We start from the raw sequence: 27210 nt of genomic DNA on the forward strand, positions 1-27210 counted from the left end.
CCTCCAGGCTATGTAAGGGCTATTTGACCAAGAAGGAGAGTGATGGAGTGCTGCATCAGATGACCTGGCCTCCACAATCCCCCCACATCAACCCAATTGAGATGGTTTTGGTGGGTTGGACCACAGAGTGAAGGAAAAGCAGTCAACAAGTGCTCAGCATATGTGGGAACTCCTTCAAGACTGTTGGAAAAGCATTCCAGGTGAAGCTGGTTGAGAGAATGCCATGAGTGTGCAAAGCTGTCATTACATTTTACATTTTAGTCATTTAGCAGACTCTCTTATCCAGATCAGATATTACATCAAGGCAAAGGGTGGCTACTTTGAAGAATCTCAAATATAAAATACATTTTGATTTGTTTAACACTTTTTTGGTTACTACATGATTCCACATGTGTTATTTCATAGTTGTGATGTCTTCACTATTATTCTACAATGTAAAAAATAGTAAAAATGAAGAAACACCCTTGAATGAGTAGGTGTGTCCAAACTTTTGACTGGTACTGTATATCTTTACTGCAATGTATAACTTTACTCTCATGTATATCTTTACTGCCATGTATATCTTTACTGCCATGTATATCTTTAGTGCCATGTATATCTTTACTGCCATGTATATCTTTACTGCCATGTATATCTTTACTGCCATGTATATCTTTACTGCCATAGCTCTGCTGATAAACCTCTTAGTGCTGCTTTCCATTGAAGAGCTGATGGTTGGACTGTGTGTTGTTGTTGTTCTCAGTGAGACTTCACCCCTTCACCTGACATCCATCTGGGTCTTCACTCTGTGTGCCGTTTGGACAACAGCTGCAGGTGACCAGACTCCCGTCTTCATCACTCCAAACACACCGACAGCCAGCGAGACGAACACACACACAACCATCCTCCCTAGCAAAGACAGCCGTCCAACAGACACCAGGAGCCCAGACGGACAAACCTCCAGCAGCCGTCCAACAGACACCAGGAGCCCAGACGGACGTACCTCCAGCAGCCGTCCAACAGACACCAGGAGCCCAGACGGACGTACCTCCAGCAGCCGTCCAACAGACACCAGTAGCCCAGACGGACGTACCTCCAGCAGCCGTCCAACAGACACCAGGAGCCCAGACGGACGAACCTCCAGCAGCCGTCCAACAGACACCAGGAGCCCAGACGGACGTACCTCCAGCAGCCGTCCAACAGACACCAGGAGCCCAGACGGACGAACCTCCAGCAGCCGTCCAACAGACACCAGGAGCCCAGACGGACGAACCTCCAGCAGCCGTCCAACAGACACCAGGAGCCCAGACGGACGAACCTCCAGCAGCCGTCCAACAGACACCAGGAGCCCAGACGGACGTACCTCCAGCAGCCGTCCAACAGAAAGGAGAGTAGCTCTAACATCCAGTCCTAATGAGGGGAGCTTTAGTCTTGGTCTGATAGATATGAATGGAGTTCAGGCTTAATCCAGTTTAGAACTGGAGTGATAGCCCAGAGAGCTTATGCATTTTTCTTACCATCATCTTCAATACGTAGTAAATACATGTTTGCTGTGCTTACAGATATGAGAGGTTGGGGAGCTCCACACAGAGAGTCCCGGAAACAGGGACCGTGACGACCGTCGAAGGGACCATCACGACCACTGCTGCCATGACAACAATAGTAACCAGTGCAAGTGTCGCTTCTCACACACCGCCTCACACCCCGCCTCACACCCCTCACACAGTCACATCACCGGTGGCGACAAACCCCATAGCAACAACACCAGTACCAACCCCCGCCCTCAAAAAGCCACCCTGCTGTCCGCGCCCCACTCGCAGGCCCACCCTTCCCCCTCATCTGTTCATAGGTGACGAGGATGACTATGACGACGAGTCTGAAGAAGAGGAGGAAGAGGAGGAAGAGGAGGAAGAGGAGGAAGGAGGAAAACTCATGAAGGACAATCTGTGTGACTTTGACCCCTGCTTGCACCTGCAGAGAACCTGTCCAGAGGTCAGGGAGGCCAAGGGGCTGAGCTGCCGCTGCCCGGGCCTGTCTCCAGCCTCTGTGACCCCTGACCCTGTGGTGGCGCTGGAGGTGTGGGGGGTGTGGCCTGAGGCTGTGAGGGTGCGCTGGTGCGCCCCTTACTCGGCTGTGAGTAAGTTTAGTGTGTGGGCGCTGAGAGAGAACGGCAGCGTGTTCAGCAACGGCAGCGTGAGCGCCTGGTCACGCCAGGCCAGCGTGTTCGGGCTAGAAGCGGGGCGGAGATATGGAGTGTGTGTGAGCGCACAGAATGGAGCAGGAACATCACACACCCGCTGTGTGCCTGTGTCCACCCCGGTGGGCGCGGAGGCAGTTAAGTTTTATGTGCTGATGGGGCTATGTGCAGCCCTGGTGATGGTGGTTGTTGTGTTGAGTGTGTGTCTTCACAGGATCAGGAGGAGAGGCCCATCGATGAACACACACAGTCTTTTTGACCCGCAGGCTCACGCACTCCACCACCCACGCCTCACCAGCCTGGTTTCCATTTCTAACCCTGCCTACACACACACCGACGAACACACTGCACCTCCCTCTGCACGCACACGCTACCCACAGGGAGACCGGCTAAAGTTATCCACTAACGTGACGCGATAAATAATAACACCTGTAACCGTCCCATTACCACCCTTACCCACATACCGACCTCCCTACAGCAGATCGCACATATCAGCACCAGGCTATGCATCGTACCACTCACCCACACAGTACTCAACTGGCATGTTCTCATTCAAATGAAGTGATTTAAGAAATACATTCAAATCGTTTTGTTTTTTTGTACATCTCATTTTCCATTAAGTTGTAATAAAAGTATATTTTTTAACTTGTATTGTTTACTGTTGTAGAACCCTGCAGAGAATGGATAGGGAGGCTATATTTGCATGATCACGTGGTCCTCTGTAGCTCAGCTGGTAGAGCACGGCCCTTGTAACGCCAAGGTAGTGGGTTCGATCCCCGGGACCACCCATACACAAAAAATTTATGCACGCACGACTGTAAGTCGCTTTGGATAAAAGCGTCTGCTAAATGGCATATTATTTTTTTTATTATTATTTCCATAACACTACGTACAGTGGCCAGATGAGGGCAGTATAATTGCAATGTGGGAGCTAGACTGGGATTGGGTATGAGCAGCGGTGTAAAATACTTTCAAGTACTACTTAAGTTGTTTTTTTGGGGGGGTATCTGTACTTTACTTTACTATTTATATATTTGGCTACTTTTACTTTTACTTCACTACATTCCTAAAGAAAATAATTTACTTTTTACTCCATACATTTTCCCGAACACCCAAAAGTGCTCGTTACATTTTGACAGGAAAATGGTCCAATTCACACACTTATCAAGAGAACATCCCTGGTCATCTCTACTGCCTCTGATCCGGCGGACTCACTAAACACAAATGCTTCGTCTGTAAATTATATCTGAGTATTGGAGTGTGCCCCTGTCTATCCGTCAATAAAACAAAATGTAGAAAATTGTGCCATCTGGTTTGCTTAATATAAGGAATTTGAAGTAATTTATACTTTTACTTTCACTTTGATACTTAAGTACATTTGAGCAATTCCATTTACTTTTGATACTTAGGTATATTTAAAACCAAATACTTTTGGACTTTAAGTAAAGTAGTATTTTACTGGGTGACTTCCACTTTTACTTGAGTAATTTTCTACCCACCAAGGTCTGCGGCAAGCCAACCCAGTCATGGGCAGGTGGAGGTGGTGATAGTGGGGTTTGACCAACCACCAGGGTCACGTAGCATTGATCTCCAGAACGTGGTCGTCCATAGAGGGCAGCACAAGGACCTGGCATCCCTGGCTGTGGTTGAACACCTGTCCTGGGCTGAAGGGCTCCAGGATAGACATGGGGAGAAGACAGGGCTGATGCTCCCCTGTGCCCACAGAGTGGACACTTCCCCGGCTACGGGTGCTGGCCGTGCCCCCCTGGTCGTCCAGAGGCCGGTCCAGCAGGGAGGGGGTGTCATTCTCTATTTCTGTGGACGGAAGAGCAAGGGGGAGTTAGCACCACAATGCATTAAATAAAATAAAAAACTCAAAAACATACATTTATGTCAATGGCAGATTTGCATGAATATTCAAGGAGGTAGGGACTCACCGGTATCAGGTTGGCTGGTGGAGTTAGCACTGGGTGGCAGGACTCACCGGTATCAGGTTGGCTGGTGGCGTTAGCACTGGGAGGCAGGACTCACCGGTATCAGGTTGGCTGGTGGAGTTAGCACCGGGTGGCAGGACTCACCGGTATCAGGTTGGCTGGTGGAGTTAGCACCGGGAGGCAGGACTCACCGGTATCAGGTTGGCTGGTGGAGTTAGCACTGGGAGGCAGGACTCACCGGTATCAGGTTGGCTGGTGGCGTTAGCACTGGGAGGCAGGACTCACCGGTATCAGGTTGGCTGGTGGCGTTAGCACTGGGAGGCAGGACTCACCGGTATCAGGTTGGCTGGTGGAGTTAGCACTGGGAGGCAGGACTCACCGGTATCAGGTTGGCTGGTGGAGTTAGCACTGGGAGGCAGGACTCACCGGTATCAGGTTGGCTGGTGGAGTTAGCACTGGGAGGCAGGACTCACCGGTATCAGGTTGGCTGGTGGAGTTAGCACCGGGAGGCAGGACTCACCGGTATCAGGTTGGCTGGTGGCGTTAGCACTGGGAGGCAGGACTCACCGGTATCAGGTTGGCTGGTGGCGTTAGCACTGGGAGGCAGGACTCACCGGTATCAGGTTGGCTGGTGGAGTTAGCACTGGGAGGCAGGACTCACCGGTATCAGGTTGGCTGGTGGAGTTAGCACTGGGAGGCAGGACTCACCGGTATCAGGTTGGCTGGTGGCGTTAGCACTGGGAGGCAGGACTCACCGGTATCAGGTTGGCTGGTGGAGTTAGCACTGGGAGGCAGGACTCACCGCTATCAGGTTGGCTGGTGACGTTAGCACTGGGAGGCAGGACTCACCGGTATCAGGTTGGCTGGGTGGAGTTAGCACTGGGAGGCAGGACTCACCGGTATCAGGTTGGCTGATGGCGTTAGCACTGGGAGGCAGGACTCACCGGTATCAGGTTGGCTGGTGGAGTGGGCACTGGGAGGCAGGACTCACCGGTATCCACCGGTATCAGGTTGGCTGGTGGAGTTAGCACTGGGAGGCAGGACTCACCGGTATCAGGTTGGCTGGTGGAGTTAGCACCGGGAGGCAGGACTCACCGGTATCAGGTTGGCTGGTGGCGTTAGCACTGGGAGGCAGGACTCACCGGTATCAGGTTGGCTGGTGGCGTTAGCACTGGGAGGCAGGACTCACCGGTATCAGGTTGGCTGGTGGCGTTAGCACTGGGAGGCAGGACTCACCGGTATCAGGTTGGCTGGTGGAGTTAGCACTGGGGAGGCAGGACTCACCGGTATCAGGTTGGCTGATGGAGTTAGCACTGGGAGGCAGGACTCACCGGTATCAGGTTGGCTGGTGGAGTTAGCACTGGGAGGCAGGACTCACCGGTATCAGGTTGGCTGGTGGAGTTAGCACTGGGAGGCAGGACTCACCGGTATCAGGTTGGCTGGTGGCGTTAGCACTGGGAGGCAGGACTCACCGGTATCAGGTTGGCTGGTGGCGTTAGCACCGGGAGGCAGGACTCACCGGTATCAGGTTGGCTGGTGGCGTTAGCACTGGGAGGCAGGACTCACCGGTATCAGGTTGGCTGGTGGCGTTAGCACTGGGAGGCAGGACTCACCGGTATCAGGTTGGCTGGTGGCGTTAGCACTGGGAGGCAGGACTCACCGGTATCAGGTTGGCTGGTGGAGTTAGCACTGGGAGGCAGGACTCACCGGTATCAGGTTGGCTGGTGGCGTTAGCACTGGGAGGCAGGACTCACCGGTATCAGGTTGGCTGGTGGAGTTAGCACTGGGAGGCAGGACTCACCGGTATCAGGTTGGCTGGTGGAGTTAGCACTGGGAGGCAGGACTCACCGGTATCAGGTTGGCTGGTGGAGTTAGCACCTGGGAGGCAGGACTCACCGGTATCAGGTTGGCTGATGGAGTTAGCACTGGGAGGCAGGACTCACCGGTATCAGGTTGGCTGGAGTGGAGTTAGCACTGGGAGGCAGGACTCACCGGATCAGGTTGGCTGGTGGAGTTAGCACTGGGGCAGGACCACCGGTATCAGGTTGGCTGGTGGAGTTAGCACTGGGAGGCAGGACTCACCGGTATCAGGTTGGCTGGTGGCGTTAGCACTGGGAGGCAGGACTCACCGGTATCAGGTTGGCTGGTGGCGTTAGCACTGGGAGGCAGGACTCACCGGTATCAGGTTGGCTGGTGGCGTTAGCACTGGGAGGCAGGACTCACCGGTATCAGGTTGGCTGGTGGCGTTAGCACTGGGAGGCAGGACTCACCGGTATCAGGTTGGCTGGTGGAGTTAGCACTGGGAGGCAGGACTCACCGGTATCAGGTTGGCTGGTGGAGTTAGCACTGGGAGGCAGGACTCACCGGTATCAGGTTGGCTGGTGGAGTTAGCACTGGGAGGCAGGACTCACCGGTATCAGGTTGGCTGGTGGAGTTAGCACTGGGAGGCAGGACTCACCGGTATCAGGTTGGCTGGTGGAGTTAGCACTGGGAGGCAGGACTCACCGGTATCAGGTTGGCTGGTGGAGTTAGCACTGGGAGGCAGGACTCACCGGTATCAGGTTGGCTGGTGGAGTTAGCACTGGGAGGCAGGACTCACCGGTATCAGGTTGGCTGGTGGGAGTTAGCACCGGGAGGCAGGACTCACCGGTATCAGGTTGGCTGGTGGAGTTAGCACTGGAGGCAGGACTCACCGGTATCAGGTTGGCTGGTGGAGTTAGCACTGGGAGGCAGGACTCACCGGTATCAGGTCGGCTGGTGGAGTTAGCACTGGGAGGCAGGACTCACCGGTATCAGGTTGGCTGGTGGAGTTAGCACCGGTGGCAGGACTCACCGGTATCAGGTTGGCTGGTGGAGTTAGCACTGGGAGGCAGGACTCACCGGTATCAGGTTGGCTGGTGGAGTTAGCACCGGGTGGCAGGACTCACCGGTATCAGGTTGGCTGGTGGCGTTAGCACTGGGAGGCAGGACTCACCGGTATCAGGTTGGCTGGTGGAGTTAGCACTGGGAGGCAGGACTCACCGGTATCAGGTTGGCTGGTGGAGTTAGCACTGGGAGGCAGGACTCACCGGTATCAGGTTGGCTGGTGGAGTTAGCACTGGGAGTGCAGGACTCACCGGTATCAGGTTGGCTGGTGGAGTTAGCACCGGGTGGCAGGACTCACCGGTATCAGGTTGGCTGGTGGAGTTAGCACTGGGAGGCAGGACTCACCGGTATCAGGTTGGCTGGTGGAGTTAGCACCGGGTGGCAGGACTCACCGGTATCAGGTTGGCTGGTGGAGTTAGCACCGGGAGGCAGGACTCACCGGTATCAGGTTGGCTGGTGGAGTTAGCACCGGGTGGCAGGACTCACCGGTATCAGGTTGGCTGGTGGCGTTAGCACTGGGAGGCAGGACTCACCGGTATCAGGTTGGCTGGTGGAGTTAGCACTGGGAGGCAGGACTCACCGGTATCAGGTTGGCTGGTGGAGTTAGCACTGGGAGGCAGGACTCACCGGTATCAGGTTGGCTGGTGGAGTTAGCACTGGGAGGCAGGACTCACCGGTATCAGGTTGGCTGGTGGAGTTAGCACCGGGTGGCAGGACTCACCGGTATCAGGTTGGCTGGTGGAGTTAGCACTGGGAGGCAGGACTCACCGGTATCAGGTTGGCTGGTGGAGTTAGCACCGGGTGGCAGGACTCACCGGTATCAGGTTGGCTGGTGGAGTTAGCACTGGGAGGCAGGACTCACCGGTATCAGGTTGGCTGGTGGAGTTAGCACTGGGAGGCAGGACTCACCGGTATCAGGTTGGCTGGTGGAGTTAGCACTGGGAGGCAGGACTCACCGGTATCAGGTTGGCTGGTGGAGCTTAGCACCGGGTGGCAGGACTCACCGGTATCAGGTTGGCTGGTGGAGTTAGCACTGGGAGGCAGGACTCACCGGTATCAGGTTGGCTGGTGGAGTTAGCACCCGGGTGGCAGGACTCACCGGTATCAGGTTGGCTGGTGGAGTTAGCATTGGGAGGCAGGACTCACCGGTATCAGGTTGGCTGGTGGAGTTAGCACTGGGAGGCAGGACTCACCGGTATCAGGTTGGCTGGTGGAGTTAGCACTGGGAGGCAGGACTCACCGGTATCAGGTTGGCTGGTGGAGTTAGCACTGGGAGGCAGGACTCACCGGTATCAGGTTGGCTGGTGGAGTTAGCACTGGGAGGCAGGACTCACCGGTATCAGGTTGGCTGGTGGAGTTAGCACCGGGAGGCAGGACTCACCGGTATCAGGTTGGCTGGTGGCGTTAGCACTGGGAGGCAGGACTCACCGGTATCAGGTTGGCTGGTGGCGTTAGCACTGGGAGGCAGGACTCACCGGTATCAGGTTGGCTGGTGGAGTTAGCACTGGGAGGCAGGACTCACCGGTATCAGGTTGGCTGGTGGAGTTAGCACTGGGGAGGCAGGACTCACCGGTATCAGGTTGGCTGGTGGCGTTAGCACTGGGAGGCAGGACTCACCGGTATCAGGTTGGCTGGTGGAGTTAGCACTGGGAGGCAGGACTCACCGGTATCAGGTTGGCTGGTGACGTTAGCACTGGGAGGCAGGACTCACCGGTATCAGGTTGGCTGGTGGAGTTAGCACTGGGAGGCAGGACTCACCGGTATCAGGTTGGCTGATGGAGTTAGCACTGGGAGGCAGGACTCACCGGTATCAGGTTGGCTGGTGGAGTTAGCACTGGGAGGCAGGACTCACCGGTATCAGGTTGGCTGGTGGAGTTAGCACTGGGAGGCAGGACTCACCGGTATCAGGTTGGCTGGTGGAGTTAGCACTGGGAGGCAGGACTCACCGGTATCAGGTTGGCTGGTGGAGTTAGCACCGGGAGGCAGGACTCACCGGTATCAGGTTGGCTGGGTGGAGTTAGCACTGGGAGGCAGGACTCACCGGTATCAGGTTGGCTGGTGGCGTTAGCACTGGGAGGCAGGACTCACCGGTATCAGGTTGGCTGGTGGCGTTAGCACTGGGAGGCAGGACTCACCGGTATCAGGTTGGCTGGTTGAGTTAGCACTGGGAGACAGGACTCACCGGTATCAGGTTGGCTGGTGGAGTTAGCACTGGGAGGCAGGACTCACCGGTATCAGGTTGGCTGGTGGAGTTAGCACTGGGGAGGCAGGACTCACCGGTATCAGGTTGGCTGGTGGAGTTAGCACTGGGAGGCAGGACTCACCGGTATCAGGTTGGCTGGTGGAGTTAGCACCGGGAGGCAGGACTCACCGGTATCAGGTTGGCTGGTGGAGTTAGCACCGCGGTGGCAGGACTCACCGGTATCAGGTTGGCTGGTGGCGTTAGCACTGGGAGGCAGGACTCACCGGTATCAGGTTGGCTGGTGGAGTTAGCACTGGGAGGCAGGACTCACCGGTATCAGGTTGGCTGGTGGAGTTAGCACTGGGAGGCAGGACTCACCGGTATCAGGTTGGCTGGTGGAGTTAGCACTGGGAGGCAGGACTCACCGGTATCAGGTTGGCTGGTGGAGTTAGCACCGGGTGGCAGGACTCACCGGTATCAGGTTGGCTGGTGGAGTTAGCACTGGGAGGCAGGACTCACCGGTATCAGGTTGGCTGGTGGAGTTAGCACCGGGTGGCAGGACTCACCGGTATCAGGTTGGCTGGTGGAGTTAGCACTGGGAGGCAGGACTCACCGGTATCAGGTTGGCTGGTGGAGTTAGCACTGGGAGGCAGGACTCACCGGTATCAGGTTGGCTGGTGGAGTTAGCACTGGGAGGCAGGACTCACCGGTATCAGGTTGGCTGGTGGAGTTAGCACCGGGTGGCAGGACTCACCGGTATCAGGTTGGCTGGTGGAGTTAGCACTGGGAGGCAGGACTCACCGGTATCAGGTTGGCTGGTGGAGTTAGCACCGGGTGGCAGGACTCACCGGTATCAGGTTGGCTGGTGGAGTTAGCATTGGGAGGCAGGACTCACCGGTATCAGGTTGGCTGGTGGAGTTAGCACTGGGAGGCAGGACTCACCGGTATCAGGTTGGCTGGTGGAGTTAGCACTGGGAGGCAGGACTCACCGGTATCAGGTTGGCTGGTGGAGTTAGCACTGGGTGGCAGGACTCACCGGTATCAGGTTGGCTGGTGGAGTTAGCACTGGGAGGCAGGACTCACCGGTATCAGGTTGGCTGGTGGCGTTAGCACTGGGAGGCAGGACTCACCGGTATCAGGTTGGCTGGTGGAGTTAGCACCGGGTGGCAGGACTCACCGGTATCAGGTTGGCTGGTGGAGTTAGCACTGGGAGGCAGGACTCACCGGTATCAGGTTGGCTGGTGGAGTTAGCACTGGGAGGCAGGACTCACCGGTATCAGGTTGGCTGGTGGAGTTAGCACTGGGAGGCAGGACTCACCGGTATCAGGTTGGCTGGTGGAGTTAGCACCGGGTGGCAGGACTCACCGGTATCAGGTTGGCTGGTGGAGTTAGCACCGGGTGGCTGGAACTAAACCCTGATGAAGACAGCTTGTCTGTCGAAACGTTGGTTATTAGGATATTCAATTATTGCATCAGAGCTCCTAGAGTGTGAGACTCTCCTTTTATTTTTCCAAGTGTTAGCCGGCACCTCGCCTAAATAGGTGTGCGTTTCTTTCGCCTCTATATTAGGCAGGTGCTAAACACCTCAAAGTTAGGGAAGGGCAGGTGGCCAGCGAACAGGGGCATCAGCTCTATCTGCAGACTGTTACAAGACTGGGAACATAAGCAACTTAAAGTTCACAGACAATCCCCTGGCATGGCACAGTGCTATAGCACTACCCATCTGTCAGGAGAGAAGGTATTGGCCCAGGGTGGAAATGCAGAATAATGGAAAACGAGGCCCCCTGAGACTGAGTCAGCCTCTGTCCATTTGCACAAGGTTGGAACAGTGGTGTTGCAGGGAAACTTCAAACACTTCCAACAGGACTTTTACAGAATCAAAGAGATAGCACAGCAGGAGTGAGGAGTGAAATGAGGAATAAATTCACCCAGCTGGAGGTAAGGCAGGTGGAGCTGGAACAGTCAGCACAGACCCAGGCAACAGTCCAGCACAGCAATACCCACTCAACTAGACCCAGAGAGCTGGAGAGGGAGAGAGACATGTCTGCATTCTGGACTTTTGTGAGACTACTTCAACAGGAGAAAAAGGAGGAGTGAATGGAGGAGGCCCAGTGGCAGGAGGAGATGAAAGCACTAGAGGAGGAGATGAGAAACTGAAGGAGGAGAAGATGAGAGGACTGGAGGAGGAGGTGAGAAACTGAAGGAGGAGGAGAAAGATGAGGTGTGACGAGAACAACCCATGAAAGAGCTGGTCAACACCATCCCAACCGTGAAGCACGGGGGTGGCAGCATCATGCTGTGGGTGTGCTTTGCTGCAGGAGGGACTGGTGCACGTCACAAAATAGATGGCATCATGAGGAAGAAAAATGATGTGGATATATTGAAGCAGCATCTCAAGACATCAGTCAGGAAGTTAAATCTTGGTCGCAAATGGGTCTTCCAAATGGACAATGACCCCAAGCATACTTCCAAAGTTGTGGCAAAATGGCTTAAGGACAACAAAGTCAAGGTATTGGAGTGGCCATCACAAAGCCCTGACCTCAATCCTATAGAAAATGTGTGGGTAGAACTGAAAAAGCGTGTGTGAGCAAGGAGGCCTACGAACCAGGAGGAATGGGCCAAAATTCACCCAACTTATTGTGGGAAGCTTGTGGAAGGCTACCCGAAACGTTTGACCCAAGTTAAACAATTTAAAGGCAATGCTACCAAATACTAATTGAGTGTATATAAACTTCTGACCCACTGGGAATGTGATGAAAGAAATAAAAGCTGAAATAAATAATTCTCTCTACTATTATTTTGAAATTTCACATTCTTAAAATTAAGTGCTGATCCCAACCTTTAAAAGGATTAAATGTCAGGAATTGTGAAAAACTGAGTTTATATGTATTTGGCTAAGGTGTATGTAAACTTCTGACTTCAACTGTATATATATATATAAAGTGAAGGAAAAAAGTATTTGATCCCCTGCTGTTTTTGTACGTTTGCCCACTGACAAAGAAATTATCAATCTATAATTTTAATGGTAGGTTTATGTGAACAGTGAGAGACAGAATAACAACAAAAAAATCCAGAAAAACGCATGTCAAAAATGTTATAAATTGATTTGCATTTTAATGAGGGAAATAAGTATTTGACCCCCTCTCAATCAGAAAGATTTCTGGCTCCCAGGTGTCTTTTATACAGGTCACGAGCTGAGATTAGGAGCACACTCTTAAAGGGAGTGCTCCTAATCTCAGCTCGTTACCTGATCTCAGCTCGTTACCTGATTAGGAGCACACTCTTAAAGGGAGTGCTCCTAATCTCAGCTTGTTACCTGTATAAAAGACACCTGTCCACAGAAGCAATCAATCAATCAGATTCCAAACTCTCCACCATGGCCAAGACCAAAGAGCTCTCCAAGGATGTCAGGGACAAGATTGTAGACATACACAAGGCTGGAATGGGCTACAAGACCATCGCCAAGCAGCTTGGTGAGAAGGTGACAACAGTTGGTGCGATTATTCGCAAATGGAAGAAACACAAAAGAACTGTCAATCTCCCTCGGCCTGGGGCTCCATGCAAGATATCACCTCGTGGAGTTGCAATGATCATGAGAACGGTGAGGAATCAGCCCAGAACTACATGGGAGGATCTTGTCAATGATCTCAAGGCAGCTGGGACCATAGTCACCAAGAAAACAATTGGTAACACATTACGCCGTGAAGGACTGAAATCCTGAAGCGCCCGCAAGTTCTCCCTGCTCAACAAAGCACATATACAGGGCCATCTGAAGTTTGCCAATGAACATCTGAATGATTCAGAGGAGAACTGGGTGAATGTGTTGTGGTCAGATGAGACCAAAATCGAGCTCTTTGGCATCAACTCAACTCGCCGTGTTTGGAGGAGGAGGAATGCTGCCTATGACCCCAAGAACACCATCCCCACCGTCAAACATGGAGGTGGAAACATTATGCTTTGGGGGTGTTTTTCTGCTAAGGGGACAGGACAACTTCACCGCATCAAAGGGACGATGGACGGGGCCATGTGCCGTCAAATCTTGGGTGAGAACCTCCTTCCCTCAGCCAGGGCTTTGAAAATGGGTCGTGGATGGGTATTCCAGCATGACAATGACCCAAAACACACGACCAAGGCAACAAAGGAGTGGCTCAAGAAGAAGCACATTTAGGTCCTGGAGTGGCCTAGCCAGTCTCCAGACCTTAATCCCATAGAAAATCTGTGGAGGGAGCTGAAGGTTCGAGTTGCCAAACGTCAGCCTCGAAACCTTAATGACTTGGAGAAGATCTGCAAAGAGGAATGGAACAAAATCCCTCCTGAGATGTGTGCAAACCTGGTGGCCAACTACAAGAAACGTCTGACCTCTGTGATTGCCAACAAGGGTTTTGCCACCAAGTACTAAGTCATGTTTTGCAGAGGGGTCAAATACTTATTTCCCTCAATAAAATGCAAATCAATTTATATATTTTTTTTATATATATATACACATATATATATCCTTAGCTTTCTAGATATAGGACAGACACATTATACTACATTCGTTTTGCACAATTTAAAGAGAACGCAGCCATAGAATGTTGCTGCACATGACGGTCCCCTGGATAATGGAAATGCATACATGACATGCCTAACAGCATCATTTCTCATAGTGAAATTCAACACCAGGTGGAGTTCCTAACTGGAAATATCCAAATCAATACAATCAAGAAAAATGTGCCTTTGAAATAGATCTGTTGAAAAAAAAATATATGGCTCGTGGTAATGGCTGGAATGGAGTAAATGGAATGGAGTCAAACACATAGAAACATGATTCCATTCCACATCTATTCCGCTCCGTTACCACGGTGAAGGTGCCACCGCTCCGTTACCACGGTGAAGGTGCCACCGCTCCGTTACCACGGTGAAGGTGCCACCAACCTCCTGTGATGAATGTTTGATTGCAATGACTATTCTAAATAACTGTTGTAGGTCGAAATTATTTTCATTTTCAGCATTAAAGTATTAAAGTGATAATAGAATAGTGGTACTGTAAGGTTCTGTCTGTATTTTCTGTCCAAAATGTAGTTATTGACATGGTTCTGTTCAACGTTCTCTGCCTACAGTCGTGGTCAAAAGTTTTGAGAATGACACAAGTGTTGGTCTTCACAAAAGTTCGCTGCTTCAGTGTTATGAGATATTTTTGTCAGATGTTACTATGGTATACTGAAGTATAATTACAAGCATTCCATAAGTGTCAAAGGCTTTTATTGACAATTACATTAAGTATGTGCAAAGAGTCAATATTTGCAGTGTTGATCCTTCTTTTTCAAGACCTCTGCAATCCGCCCTGGCATGCTATCAATTAACTTCTGGGCGTTATCCTGACTGGTGGCAGCCCATTCTTGCCTGGAGTTTGTCAGAATTTGTGGGTTTTTGTTTGTCCACCCGCCTCTTGAGGATCGACCACAAGTTCTCAATGGGATTAAGGTCTGGGGAGTTTCCTGGCAATGGACCCAACATTTTCATGTTTTGTTCCCCGAGCCACTTAGTTATCACTTTTGCCTTATGGCAAGGTGCTCCATCATGCTGGAAAAGGCATTGGTCGTCACCAAACTGTTCTTGGATGGTTGGGAGAAGTTGCTCTCGGAGGATGTGTTGGTACCATTCTTTATTCATGTGTTCTGAGGCACAATTGTGAGTGAGCCTACTCCCTTGGCTGAGAAGCAACCCCACACATGAATGGTCTCAGGATGCTTTACTGTTGGCATGACACAGGACTGACGGTAGCGCTCACCTTGTCTTCTCCGGACAAGGTGTTTTCCGGATGCCCCAAACAATCGGAAAGGGGATTCATCAGAGAAAATGACTTTACCCCAGTCCTCAGCAGTCCAATCCCTGTACCTTTTGCACAATATCAGTCTTTCCCTGATATTTTTCCTGGAGAGAAGTGGCTTCTTTGCTGCCCTTCTTGACACCAGGCCATCCTCCAAAAGTCTTTGCCTCACTGTGTGTGCAGATGCACTCACACCAGCCTGCTGCCATTCCTGAGCAAGCTCTGCACTGGTGGTGCCCCGATCCCGCAGCTGAATCAACTTTAGGAGACGGTCCTGGCGCTTGCTGGACTTTCTTGGGTGCCCTGACGCCTTCTTCACAACAATTGAACCTCTCCCCTTGAAGTTCTTGATGATCCGATAAATGGTTGATTTAGGTGCAATCTTACTAGCAGCAATATCCTTGCCTGTGAAGCCCTTTTTGTGCAAAGCAATGATGACGGCACGTGTTTCCTTGCAGGTAACCATGGTTAACAGAGGAAGAACAATGATTTCAAGCACCACCCTCCTTTTATAGCTTCCAGTCTGTTATTCTAACTCAATCAGCATGACATAGTGATCTCCAGCCTTGTCCTCGTCAACACTCTCACCTGTGTTAACAAGAGAATCACTGACATGATGGCAGCTGGTCCTTTTGTGGCAGGGCTGAAATGCAGTGGAAATGTTTTTTTTGGCAAAGAGGGACTTTGCAATTACCGTATTGGTCCGAATATAAGACGGCCTTTTTTCCCCTCGAAATAGGTCCAAAAAAGTCGGGTCGTCTTATATTCGGGGTCTAGTATTCAGAGCGCAGTTTCTCTTCTTCGGCGCTCCTTTAAATGTCAATACACTATCACGGGCACAGATGGCGCCAAAAAATTCGTTCCGGACGGAGGGAAGAGGCGTCCTTAACAACCAGCCCGTTACGGTGTTTAAAGATGGAAAGACAGGCTGACCATTTAGAGACAAGTGGCTCAAAAGTGGGCCAGGTCAATAAACAACAGCGGAGGAGCTAAGTGATGCCAATTTCAAAATAATGGTTGTCAATAAGGCAGAGTCATCTAACAACTGCCAAGCTACCAAGACATTCGGGGGTCACTGAGTGTAATGTAAGAAGATGGCGAGCAGAAAAACAACGTCTAAAAAGATGCTAACAGTCAGCGAAAATCCTTCCGTGGTCCTCAAAGTGGTCGTTTCATTGAGGTTGACCGGAGGGTTTTTTGAATATGTCAGGGAAAAAGAAGTGAGGGAATGCCCATTACCAGAGCTGTCATCCAGGTTAAGGCCCTGGAAATCGCCAGAGAGCTCAACATCACTGGATTTAAAGCCAGCCTCGGCTGGTGTCGTAGGATGATGCGCGTAATGGACTGTCACTTAGACGGAGAACGAGTTTGGCCCAACGCCTGCCGTCAGACTTCGGAGAGAAGTCTACTGTGTGAATGGATCCTGCATGCATGGGATGCTATTCCCTCACAGAGCATCATCGATGGCTTTAAAAATGTTGCATCTCAAATGCATTGGACGGCAGCGAGGACGACGTGCTTTGGGAGGAGCCGGTGGAAGCGGAGCAGCTGGGGAGCGATGACAGCGAGAGCGAACACAGCGGGGCAGAGGACGTGTGTGAGGGATAGAGAGACATCGGAGGAGAAGTTTGGCGTAATTTTTGTTAAGTTTAGTTAAATGTGTGGCCTGTATTTTCTCTGTTATTTAAAAATGTTGCTTTATTATTGCTTGATATTAATTTTGAATCATACTGTACATAGTTTGCCTTTGTGTTTAATTCACTGTGTTTTTAATATTGTTATTTTAAAATAAAATGAAGTTCTTTGTTCGGCAAATCTAGTCTGCAAATCTGTTTTTCTAAATGTTTGTGTTGAAAAACGGGGGGTCGTCTTATAATCAGGGTCGTCTTATATTCGGACCAATACGGTAATTGCAATTCATCTGATCACTCTTCATGACATTCTGGAGTGTTTGGAAATTGCCATCATCAAAACTGAGGCAGCAGACTTTGTGAAAATTAGTATTTGTGTCATTTTCAAAACTTTTGACCACGACTGTATATAGTACTCCTAAATACCCCAATTCATGTTAAGTTCAAAATAATAAATTCCCCCACCACCCTTTAGTTTTCCTCCACATCATCTGTATTCTCTTCCTCCTCTTCCTCCTCTTCCTCCTCTTCCTCCTCTTCCTCCTCTTCCTCCTCTTTCTGTCTTTCTCTCTTCTTCTTCTTCATCTGTCTATATGTCCTCTACATGTCTTCCTGTCCTCTATATGTCTTCCTGTCCTCTTCATGTCTTCCTGTCCTCTACATGTCTTCCTGTCCTCTACATGTCTTCCTGTCCTCTACATGTCTTCCTGTCCTCTACATGTCTACCTGTCCTCTACGTGTCTTACATGTCTTCCTGTCCTCTACATGTCTTCCTGTCCTCTACATGTCTTCCTGCCCTCTACATGTCTTCCTGCCCTCTACGTGTCTTCCTGTCCTCTACATGTCTTCCTGTCCTCTACGTGTCTTCCTGTCCTCTACATGTCTTCCTGTCCTCTACATGTCTTCCTGTCCTCTACGTGTCTTCCTGTCCTCTACATGTCTTCCTGTCCTCTACATGTCTTCCTGTCCTCTACATGTCTTCCTGTCCTCAACATGTCATCCTGCCCTCTACGTGTCTTCCTGTCCTCTACATGTCTTCCTGCCCTCTACATATCTTCCTGTCCTCTACATGTCTTCCTGTCCTCTACATGTCTTCCTGTCCTCTACGTGTCTTCCTGTCCTCTACGTGTCTTCCTGTCCTCTACATGTCTTCCTGCAATCTACGTGTCTTCCTGTCCTCTACATGTCTTCCTGTACTCTACATGTCTTCCTATCCTCTACATGTCTTCCTGTCCTCTACATGTCTTCCTGTCCTCTACATGTCTTCCTGTCCTCTACATGTCTTCCTGTCCTCTACATGTCTTTCTGTCCTCTACATGTCTTCCTGTCCTCTACGTGTCTTCCTGTCCTCTACATGTCTTCCTGTCCTCTACATGTCTTCCTGTCCTCTACATGTCTTCCTGTCCTCTACATGTCTTCCTGTCCTCTACATGTCTTCCTGTCCTCTACATGTCTTCCTGTCCTCTACATGTCATCCTGCCCTCTACGTGTCTTCCTGTCCTCTATATGTCTTCCTGTCCTCTAGATGTCTTCCTGTCCTCTACGTGTCTTCCTGTCCTCTACGTGTCTTCCTGTCCTCTACGTGTCTTCTTGTCCTCTACATGTCTTCCTGTCCTCTACATGTCTTCCTGTCCACTTCTCTCAGTATCTTGTGTTTCTCCCCCCTCTCCTCCTTTTGCCTCTTCATATCCTTCATCCTGTCCCTCTCTTTCATCCTCTATTTTAGTCCCCTGCTCCTCTCCTCGCTCCCCCTCCCCTCCCTCTTCTCCTCCCTCCTCAGGCGGGTTGTCCTCCCAGTCCTCTGTCTCTAGTTCCAATTGCTCCACCCTGGTCAGGATCTTGCAGTTGCTGGACTCCAGCTCTGCCATTAGACGAGCCAGCTTTGTCTGCAGCGTGTTCAGGTTACCCTCCAGCCTCTCCACCTTGACCTCCACCTTCTCCTCCACCTGCTCCTCCTCACCCTCCGCGGCCTCCACCAACATGCCCATCTTAGTGAGGATCTGACGGCCCTTGTCCTCCAGGTGTCTCTTGGCAGCTGGGAACTCAGACAGCACGTCTGTCAGGTCCTCCTTGGACAGGCTGAACAGGTCTGAGTGGCCAATGCTGCGGATGTTGGCCGTCCGACGGTTGCCTGATTTGTTTCCTGTCAGAGGATGAGGAATGTTGTGAGGCATTTTGAGATTTAATTTGCTTGACTTACTTTGGGGCCTTCTGCTCTGCAGTCTATACTGTGGGTCCATTGAGACATTGTGTTGGGATATTAGGGATATGATTGTCCATTGAGACATTGTGTTGGAATATTAGGGATATGATTGTCCATTGAGACATTGTGTTGGAATATTAGGGATATGATTGTCCATTGAGACATTGTGTTGGAATATTAAGGATATGATTGTCCATTGAGACATTGTGTTAGAATATTAGGGATATGCTGTAAATATACTGTAATATTCTCTCTTTCTCACCTTTGATGTTGAGGATGCTTATTTCCCCAAAGAAATTGCCTTCACTCAACACAGCGAACTGTGTCACCCCATCGTCTGCAACCACAGCCAGTTTCCCATCCTTAATGATGTACATCTCATGACCCACGTCCCCCTTTCTGCACACATACTCCCCAGGACTATACACCTACAGGAGGAGGAGGAGGAGGAACATGTCTGAGAAGTGATGCTATTAGCCGCACAAAAAAACAGCAAAGTAACGGTTAACTGAAATATCGTTCTCTAGCACCAGTCAAGTTAGCAGTCACATACATGTCAACCGCCATTGACCACGCAGACATAACAAGAGTTACACACGGCTTTAAAGGAAGAATCTGCAGTTAGAAAAATAACAAAGCCCCACACCCCACCACTCATTTTTGTAAACAGCTAAAGGATGGGGCTGGAGAAAGGACTGGCCATCCATGGTATCAAAATGATAGTTTTAACCATGATTAAATAGGCAGTGGTTAAGAATGTTGGGCTTTGTAACCGAAAGGTCGCTGGTACAAATCCCCGAGGTGAAATCTGTCAACATGCCCTTGAGCAAGGCACTTAACCCTAATTGCTCCTGTAAATTGCTCTAGATAAGAGCATCTGCTAAATGACTCAAATGTTTTGGTGCTATACAGTGTTTGCTTACATTTACATTGTTGACAAACAAGGGAGTATAACAAGCTTGTATTTGGGGATCTGATGGGGTACGACAGTTGAACTAAGCTCATGAGGTATTTAAAAGGTATATCATTCAATAATCAATGGGTGTATATATTATTCATTTACAAGTCCAAAAAATGGATGTAGCAACTGCAGATTGTCCCTTTAACCCTTGACCTCTGACCTGTGGGATGAGTTTGAGCACCAGCTCCTCCAGCAGGCTTGTCTCACAGTTCTGGAAGATGGTGACCTTGGAGAGCGTGGGCAGGTGTACGCTCACAGCGATCTCTGTCTGCAGCTGGACGGGAAGCTGCTGCAGGATCTCGTTCTCCCTCGTGATCTTACGGTTGATGTACAGGTGCTGGTACCAGTCGTTGACGCGGTTACGCAACTCCTTGCTGATGTACCTGTTGCGCAGGTAGCCTTTGACCTGGAATTAAATAAGGTGGGATTAGACAGGCATGTCACAAATCCCAAGATTCTTCAGAAAGTATTTTGCCACTGGGAGAGAATACAAGCAAACTCTTTTAGGTGAAAGGCAACAGAGCAATCAATCAATCAATCAATCAATCACATTTATTTTATAAAGCCCTTTTGACATCAGCAGTTTGTCAGATACCCAGCCTGAAATCCCAAAGAGCAAGCAATGCAGAGGCAGAAGCACAGTGGCTAGGAAAAACTAAGGCTGTCCGACCCCGCCTGACCCTGCCCTACCCCGACCCTGCCCGACCCCGCCTGACCCTGCCCGACCCCGCCCCTGCCCGACCCCGCCTGACCCTGCCCGACCCCGACCCTGTCCGACCCCGCCTGACCCTGCCCTACCCCGACCCTGCCCGATCCCGCCTGACCCTGCCCGACCCCGACCCTGCCCGACCCGCCTGACCCTGCCCAACCCCGACCCTGCCTGACCCGCCCCTGCCCGACCCCGGCACATATACAGTCTTGGGTCAGAGTTTAGTTCATGTCACCAGAGAAATAGAAATATGCATTGCATAACTAAGCTAAGCCTGGGAGTCATCACGAAAGAAAAGGAGAAAACAAGGTTCTGGCCCCGCCCCTCACCAGCTCATGGTTGGGGAAGAAGACGTTGTCTCGGTCCCTGAGGTTGGTGATGACGTTCCCCACGTTCCCCACGATGGAGGCAAACGCCAGCACGGCGATCAGCAGGTCAGCGATCATAAACAGGTACTCCTCCTCACGTTCGGGCTGTGGCGTGTCGCCCACCGTGGTGAAGATCAGCGCGGAGAACCAGAAGCAGTAGATGTACTGGCGCCTCACAGAGGCGAAGACAGGGTCGGAGATGTTGGGGTAAACCCAGCGGTCCACCCCGAAGCCGATGTAACTGGACAGTGCGAAGTAGATGCAGGCGTTCCAGTGGATTAGCACGAAGATGTAGAGCATGAGCTTGGAGATCCGGAAGGTGTTGGGGTAGGAGGTGCGGGTCTCCATGCGGTCCATGGCCTCATTGAGCCGGGAGGTGCGGAGGAAGCGGTTGACCCTCACCAGCGGCTGGTGGATGCCAAAGTACAGATATAGCAGGTCAGTGGGAAATATGGAGGCCATGTCCAACAGGAAGCGTGAGGAGAGGAGGTAGCGCTTCTTCAGACGGGCCCTGTCCTGCACCAGGATGCCTTGCTCCAGGAAACCTGCAAGGGGCAACACAGCACATATACAGTCTTGGGTCAGAGTTTAGTTCATGTCACCAGAGAAATAGAAATATGCATTGCATAACTAAGCTAAGCCTGGGAGTCATCACGAAAGAAAAGGAAGTAATTAACTCTCTCCCTCCTCTTACAGAATTCAGTCATGGGCTTCCCACACTATTGCTTTTCACATGGTTTAAGAGCATTACAAAGCAACTGCCTTTAAAAAGCAACAAATCCCTTTGAAAACGGCCTATGTGACATTGATATCTGCCAGAAACGATTATTCTAGTGTAAAAATGTACTACAAAGTGTAAATAGGATAATTTTTGTCATAAAGATTTGAAGATGTACATTTGCCCACTAACATGTGGTGAACAGCTGTGGTGATTGCTCTCTATCCAATAACATAGACAGTGAAACAGACCTGCCCAGCAGCCCGACTTTGTTTACATAAGACCACACTTTGCGAATGTTTTAACTTGCAAAATACTGCAACAAACACCTTAGATGTAAAATTGCGCAACGAAATCATCTGTTTTTGCCGTGATCGTAGATCATTCTGGGGATTTAACATTCCACTGTGGATCGTGATCACACACACACACACACACACACACACACACACACACACACACGCACACACACACACACACACACACACACACACACACACACACAGATGCACAGACACACACACACACAGATGCGCGCGCACACACACACACACACACACACACACACAGATGCACACACACACACACACAGATGCACAGACACACACACACACACAGATGCGCGCACACACACACACACACACACACACACACAGATGCGCGCACACACACACACACACACACACAGATGCACAGACACACACACACACACCCACACACACACACACACACACACACACATGCACAGATGCACAGACACACACCCACACACACACACACAGATGCACAGACACATACACACACACACACACACAGATGCACACACACACACAGATGCACAGACACACACAAACACACACACCCACACACACACACACACACAGATGCACAGACACACACACACACAGATGCACACACAGATGCACACACACACAGATGCACACACACCCACACACTCACACAGATGCACACACACACACACACACACACAGATGCACAGACACACACACAAACACACACACACACCCACACACACACACCCACACTTGTGGCAGTCAGTGCCGTTTCAGATGAGGGAGGACGATTGTTTTTTCATGAGCAAGGCCTTATTTCTATTACAGCATATTGGATGACTGTCATTCATATTCCATTTACCCAGTTAAATGTAACATCGATAGGTTTAGGCTACTACATGAAACTCACATTTTCCCTATACCCATCATGAGGTTGCTACAACCTAGCCTACAAATTAAAGTTTACAACGTAGGTGCGCAGGTTGAGAGAAGTTTTAGTAATCAAAGTAATTAATAATAAAATAATTTTGGATTCAGCACATAATGTTTGTGTGTGTGTGTGTGTGTGTGTGGCTGTTGTTAAAGATCTGTGTCATCCTGTTGTTGTATAACTGACAGATTCATTGTCACAATACACTGTAGTCCCAGACACAAAGAAAATAGATTTGACTGACTTTTAACATTTTCAACATGGCAAAAGATTAAACTACAGTAAAATTCACCCATAAAAAGATGATTGTGAACGAATGAATTAAATTAAATGGTCAACAAAGCTTAATATGAGGGGCAGCATCCAGCCAGGGTAGTGTGCGTGTGCGTGCGTGCGTGCGTGCATGTGTGTGTGTGTGTGACATTTGTGTAAGAGAGGAAGAGAAGTAGAGGGAAAAGCACATTTTAGAACAATGAGATGTTTTCACCGGATGCATAAATCAGAAGGATGTTTTCTACCCTCTCGTGGCTTTGAGTCTCGTGACTCTTGACTCTGCCCAGTGGCCGGCAGTGGGAGAAGATGGAGTGAGATAGATTCTGACTGAGTGGACTAAGTTCTGTAGACTTTACCCTTTGCCAAAAGTTTCAAAAAAATTGCATTGTTTAGAAGGAGTGCAAGGCAGTGGCAGTTGGTGCCATTTAAGATGAGGGAGGACGATATTTGTTTTTCATGAGCATGGCCTTATTTCTATTACAGCATATTGGATGACTGTCATTCATATTCCATTCACCCAGCTCAATGTAACATCGATAGGTTTAGGCTACTACATGATACTCACATTTTTCCTATACCCATCATGAGGTTGCTACAACCTAGCCTATGAATTAAAATGTACAACGTAGGTGCACTCAGGTCGAGAGACACATTTGATATGACAGACAGTGACACATGGTCAGACAGTGGCATTCAAAACCGCCTTGCACACTCTTGCCTGCATCTAACTGATCTAGGGTGTAATCATTAGTCCAACAGTTGCAAACAAGTTTCTATTGGACAGATTCAGGTATTGTTTATCCCCGTTTCGTTCCGTTTGCTTCCGTTTAAGAAACGTTTTTCAACAGAATCGGCGGAATGAATACACCCCTGATCACGCGTAAACACAGTTCACAGTTTCATAGCAGCCACGTTGTATTCCTTCTCGCATCTTTGCGCTCTCCTCCTCTCACCGCTTCCCTTCACTTGTGGACTTCAATGCACAACACATCAGCTGTATGTGACCAGGCGAAAAAAACTTTCCAAGCCAAACCATGTCATAACCTGCTTCACACAGCCTACATCGTTGTCACCATATTAGCTAAAGTAACGTCATAGTCAACATAGCTAATAGAACTAACGCGTTAGTAAACCCGCTACAATCATGCAGTAACGTTACAATGTATAGTCATTAAGCAGGTACACCGGCAGGCCCCGGTGGCAATAAATTACAGTTTTTTCCAACTGCTTACACACTAAATCTTTTCATGTCACACGATTTTTGAAACCTCTCACTCAAAGTGCCAAACTACACACCAAATCTCCAAAACCATAAGCTATTTCTCAGCCTTTGACTCAGTTGTCAATTGCATAAAACACTTTTTTCAAAACACTACACACAATTCTCTACCTAAAACACAAAAATCGAACAGGAAGTGACTTGCTTTCCTTTTCCAAACACAACCAATCAAAATGCTACACTTATTCACCAGGTCACACACACACTCCTCACATGTGCAAACACTAATTGCTTAACTGATCACTAACCAATCACTGCTTTACTGTAGTATAGGCCTATAAATAGGTCAAAGGTCAGATAACCTGTTTAGAACAATGGATGCCAACAATGGACAGAGAGCAAGAGGAATAGGAGGGAGAGGGAGGGGACAACAATGAGGACAAATTCAAAGACGAAGAGTTGGAAGAGGAGGAGGAGGAGGAGGAAGAGGAAGAGGAAGAAGAGGACGAGGGCAAAGAAGAGAAGGAAGGATCTCTGATGAGATTAGGGCAACACTTGTTGATCATGTGATCAACCACGGTTTGACCATGAGAGAGGCTGGACTGAGAGTCCAGCCCAACTTGAGTCGATTTACAGTGGCGTCCATAATTCGAACCTTCAGAGATGAGAACAGGTATGCAACTATCTAATGACTATTTTAGCATTACAGTAATGTACTGTAAAATACGTATGACTGCATAGTATTGCATAAACATTTGTAACTCTAAGCCATCCATTTACTGCACTGCATTGCACTCTGTCCAAGGTTGGATACGCCATAACTAGGAGATACTTCCCTCGATGTTTGGCAAGAGAAAACGTATTTTGTGATGTGGACGAAGTATTGTGGCCAGACCCAGCCCGGAGAAGAGATGAAGCGTAGCTTAGCACCAGTGACTGCCCCCCCACTGTATACAACAGTAATGTTTGGCCTAATAAATATTTTCTGTTTCTACATTGCATTGGTGTTTACAGTGTACTTGTTACCCCTCTCAGCAGATTACTTTCCCTGTAGAACATTGTATTGAAATGTAGATATAAGCCTATGAAAGACCAAAGAGCTTTAGATTTAGAACAACAGTGTTTACATGGTATATCCAAACATGTACTATTATGAAAGAAGTGTTTGCCATTTGATGCAAATGCTTCATTCTGACACGTGTTTATGGCATTTTGAATGCAGTGTTACATTTTGAAGGAGATGTGAGGCATTTTGCATTTCGTGTGTGTGCAGTTTTGGGAATTGTGTGTTGAGTTTTGAAAACGTTTGAAAAAATAGTTTTGAAAACGTGTGTAAGCAGTTGGAAAAAACTGTAATAAAACCAAACGCTTACCTTGACTTGGAAGAGTTCTAGTGTTGTGTTGGATAGTCATAGCCAGCTAGCTAACATAGCATCCCTCTGTTTGAGCAGGGTGTTTCAGTAGGCTAAACTAGCTAGCTGTATTTGCTAAGTAATTGAAACTGAAAGTGAAAAAAAGTACTCTCTCTTGCTTCTCCTTCATTTAGGAAGACATTAATTTGTTCAAAACTGTTCATCTATTGTTTTTCTCTCTTTAAATCAACTACTCACCACATTTTATGTATTGCAGTGCTAGCTAGCTGTAGCTTATGCTTTCAGTACTAGATTAATTATCTGATCCTTTGATTGGGTGGACAACATGTCAGTTCATGCTGCAATAGCTCTGATAGGTTGGAGGACATCCTCCAGAAGTTGTCATAATAACTGTGTAAGTCTATGGAATGGGGTGAGAACCATGAGCCTCCTAGGTTTTGTATTGAAGTCAATGTACCCAGAGGAGGACGGAAGCTAGCTGTCCTCCGGCTACACCATGGTGCTACCCTACAGAGTGCTGTTGAGGCTACTGTAGACCTTCTTTGCAAAATAGTGTTTTTATCAATTATTTGGTGACGTGATTATATTAAATGTTTTACTATTTAAAAATGTATGACATTCACTGAGGAGGATGGTCCTCCCCTTCCTCCTCTGAGGAGCCTCCACTGATACACATATAAAGGTTTCCATATGTAAAAAAGAAACTCTTTACCCGTGCGAAATTTAATGATGGTATCAGCCACATACAGGAGATCGGAGCAGTAGTCCAGCGTGAGCCACAGTACCAGGTACGTCTCATCTATTTCCTTAAAGCATGTCCTAGAAAAGAAGGTCAAATTCTATTTCAAAATATCTACAAAACGACATTTCAATCGGTTTACATTTTCTGGGTCTGTGAGGTCTATTTATTATTCAGGTTTGTTATTGACCATTGGCACCTATAGAAATGGATCACTGGCCGCTATACTACAATGCTAAAATATATATTGAGCCAGGGAAATTAAATATTATTATTATTATTATTGTTATACGTTTGAGGCACCCACCTGCAGATGATGAGGACCCAGTTGTAGAAGATGGGAACGATCATGACCTGTAGCCATCCATAATAAAACTCCTCTGACGGGTCAACCACCCACTCCATCCAGCTGATCGGGAGATGGCCACAGAGAGAAAGAAATGGATGATTCACATTCAGATGAAAGGCAAGGCCACTGTTGCTAAAGCCAAGTGAGATAACGACATCAACAATAACCACAACGGTAAAAGGAAGAAAAAAAAAGAAAAAAGTTGTCATGGTGATTAGATTAAGGAGTAACATTCAACAACATCAATCTAGAGCCTATATATACTCGTATACCTTATTCAGTAATAAATTGTGTCTATCATGTATCCGTCATGTTTTGCCCCAGTCTCTTACCTCACTTTGGGCTTTGCCTTCTCATCTTTCCTCTCCTCTTTCCCCTCCTCTTTCCCCTCCTCTTTCCCCTCCTCGTCCTCCTTCTGCATCCGATGCCACCTGAACACCCTCGCCCATCGGTTCATTCTGCCTCTTCTAATCTGTC

At 49.2% G+C, this 27210-nt stretch overlaps 2 protein-coding genes across 2 annotated transcripts; one reads left to right on the forward strand and one right to left on the reverse strand.

Annotated features, from left to right (window-relative positions):
* The first annotated feature begins 644 nt into the window (after nucleotides 1-644).
* On the forward strand, nucleotides 645-2945 carry LOC121536179 (uncharacterized protein PB18E9.04c). The gene is made up of 2 exons (XM_045206480.1): nucleotides 645-1366; nucleotides 1542-2945. The coding sequence occupies exons 1-2, from the start codon at nucleotides 645-647 to the stop codon at nucleotides 2593-2595; spliced, it is 1776 nt and encodes a 591-aa protein (XP_045062415.1). The 3' UTR covers nucleotides 2596-2945.
* An 804-nt stretch (nucleotides 2946-3749) lies between these two features.
* cnga4 (cyclic nucleotide gated channel subunit alpha 4) lies at nucleotides 3750-26750 on the reverse strand. The gene is made up of 8 exons (XM_045206481.1): nucleotides 26692-26750; nucleotides 26358-26464; nucleotides 20800-21383; nucleotides 19922-20167; nucleotides 19063-19228; nucleotides 18380-18740; nucleotides 9347-9423; nucleotides 3750-3991 (listed from the first exon to the last, which is right to left on the reverse strand). The coding sequence occupies exons 1-8, from the start codon at nucleotides 26733-26735 to the stop codon at nucleotides 3750-3752; spliced, it is 1827 nt and encodes a 608-aa protein (XP_045062416.1). The 5' UTR covers nucleotides 26736-26750.
* Between the last annotated feature and the right edge of the window lie 460 nt (nucleotides 26751-27210).

The sequence above is a fragment of the Coregonus clupeaformis genome, chromosome 23, assembly GCF_020615455.1.
Source record: "Coregonus clupeaformis isolate EN_2021a chromosome 23, ASM2061545v1, whole genome shotgun sequence".
In the NCBI taxonomy this organism is placed as follows: Eukaryota; Metazoa; Chordata; class Actinopteri; order Salmoniformes; family Salmonidae; genus Coregonus; species Coregonus clupeaformis.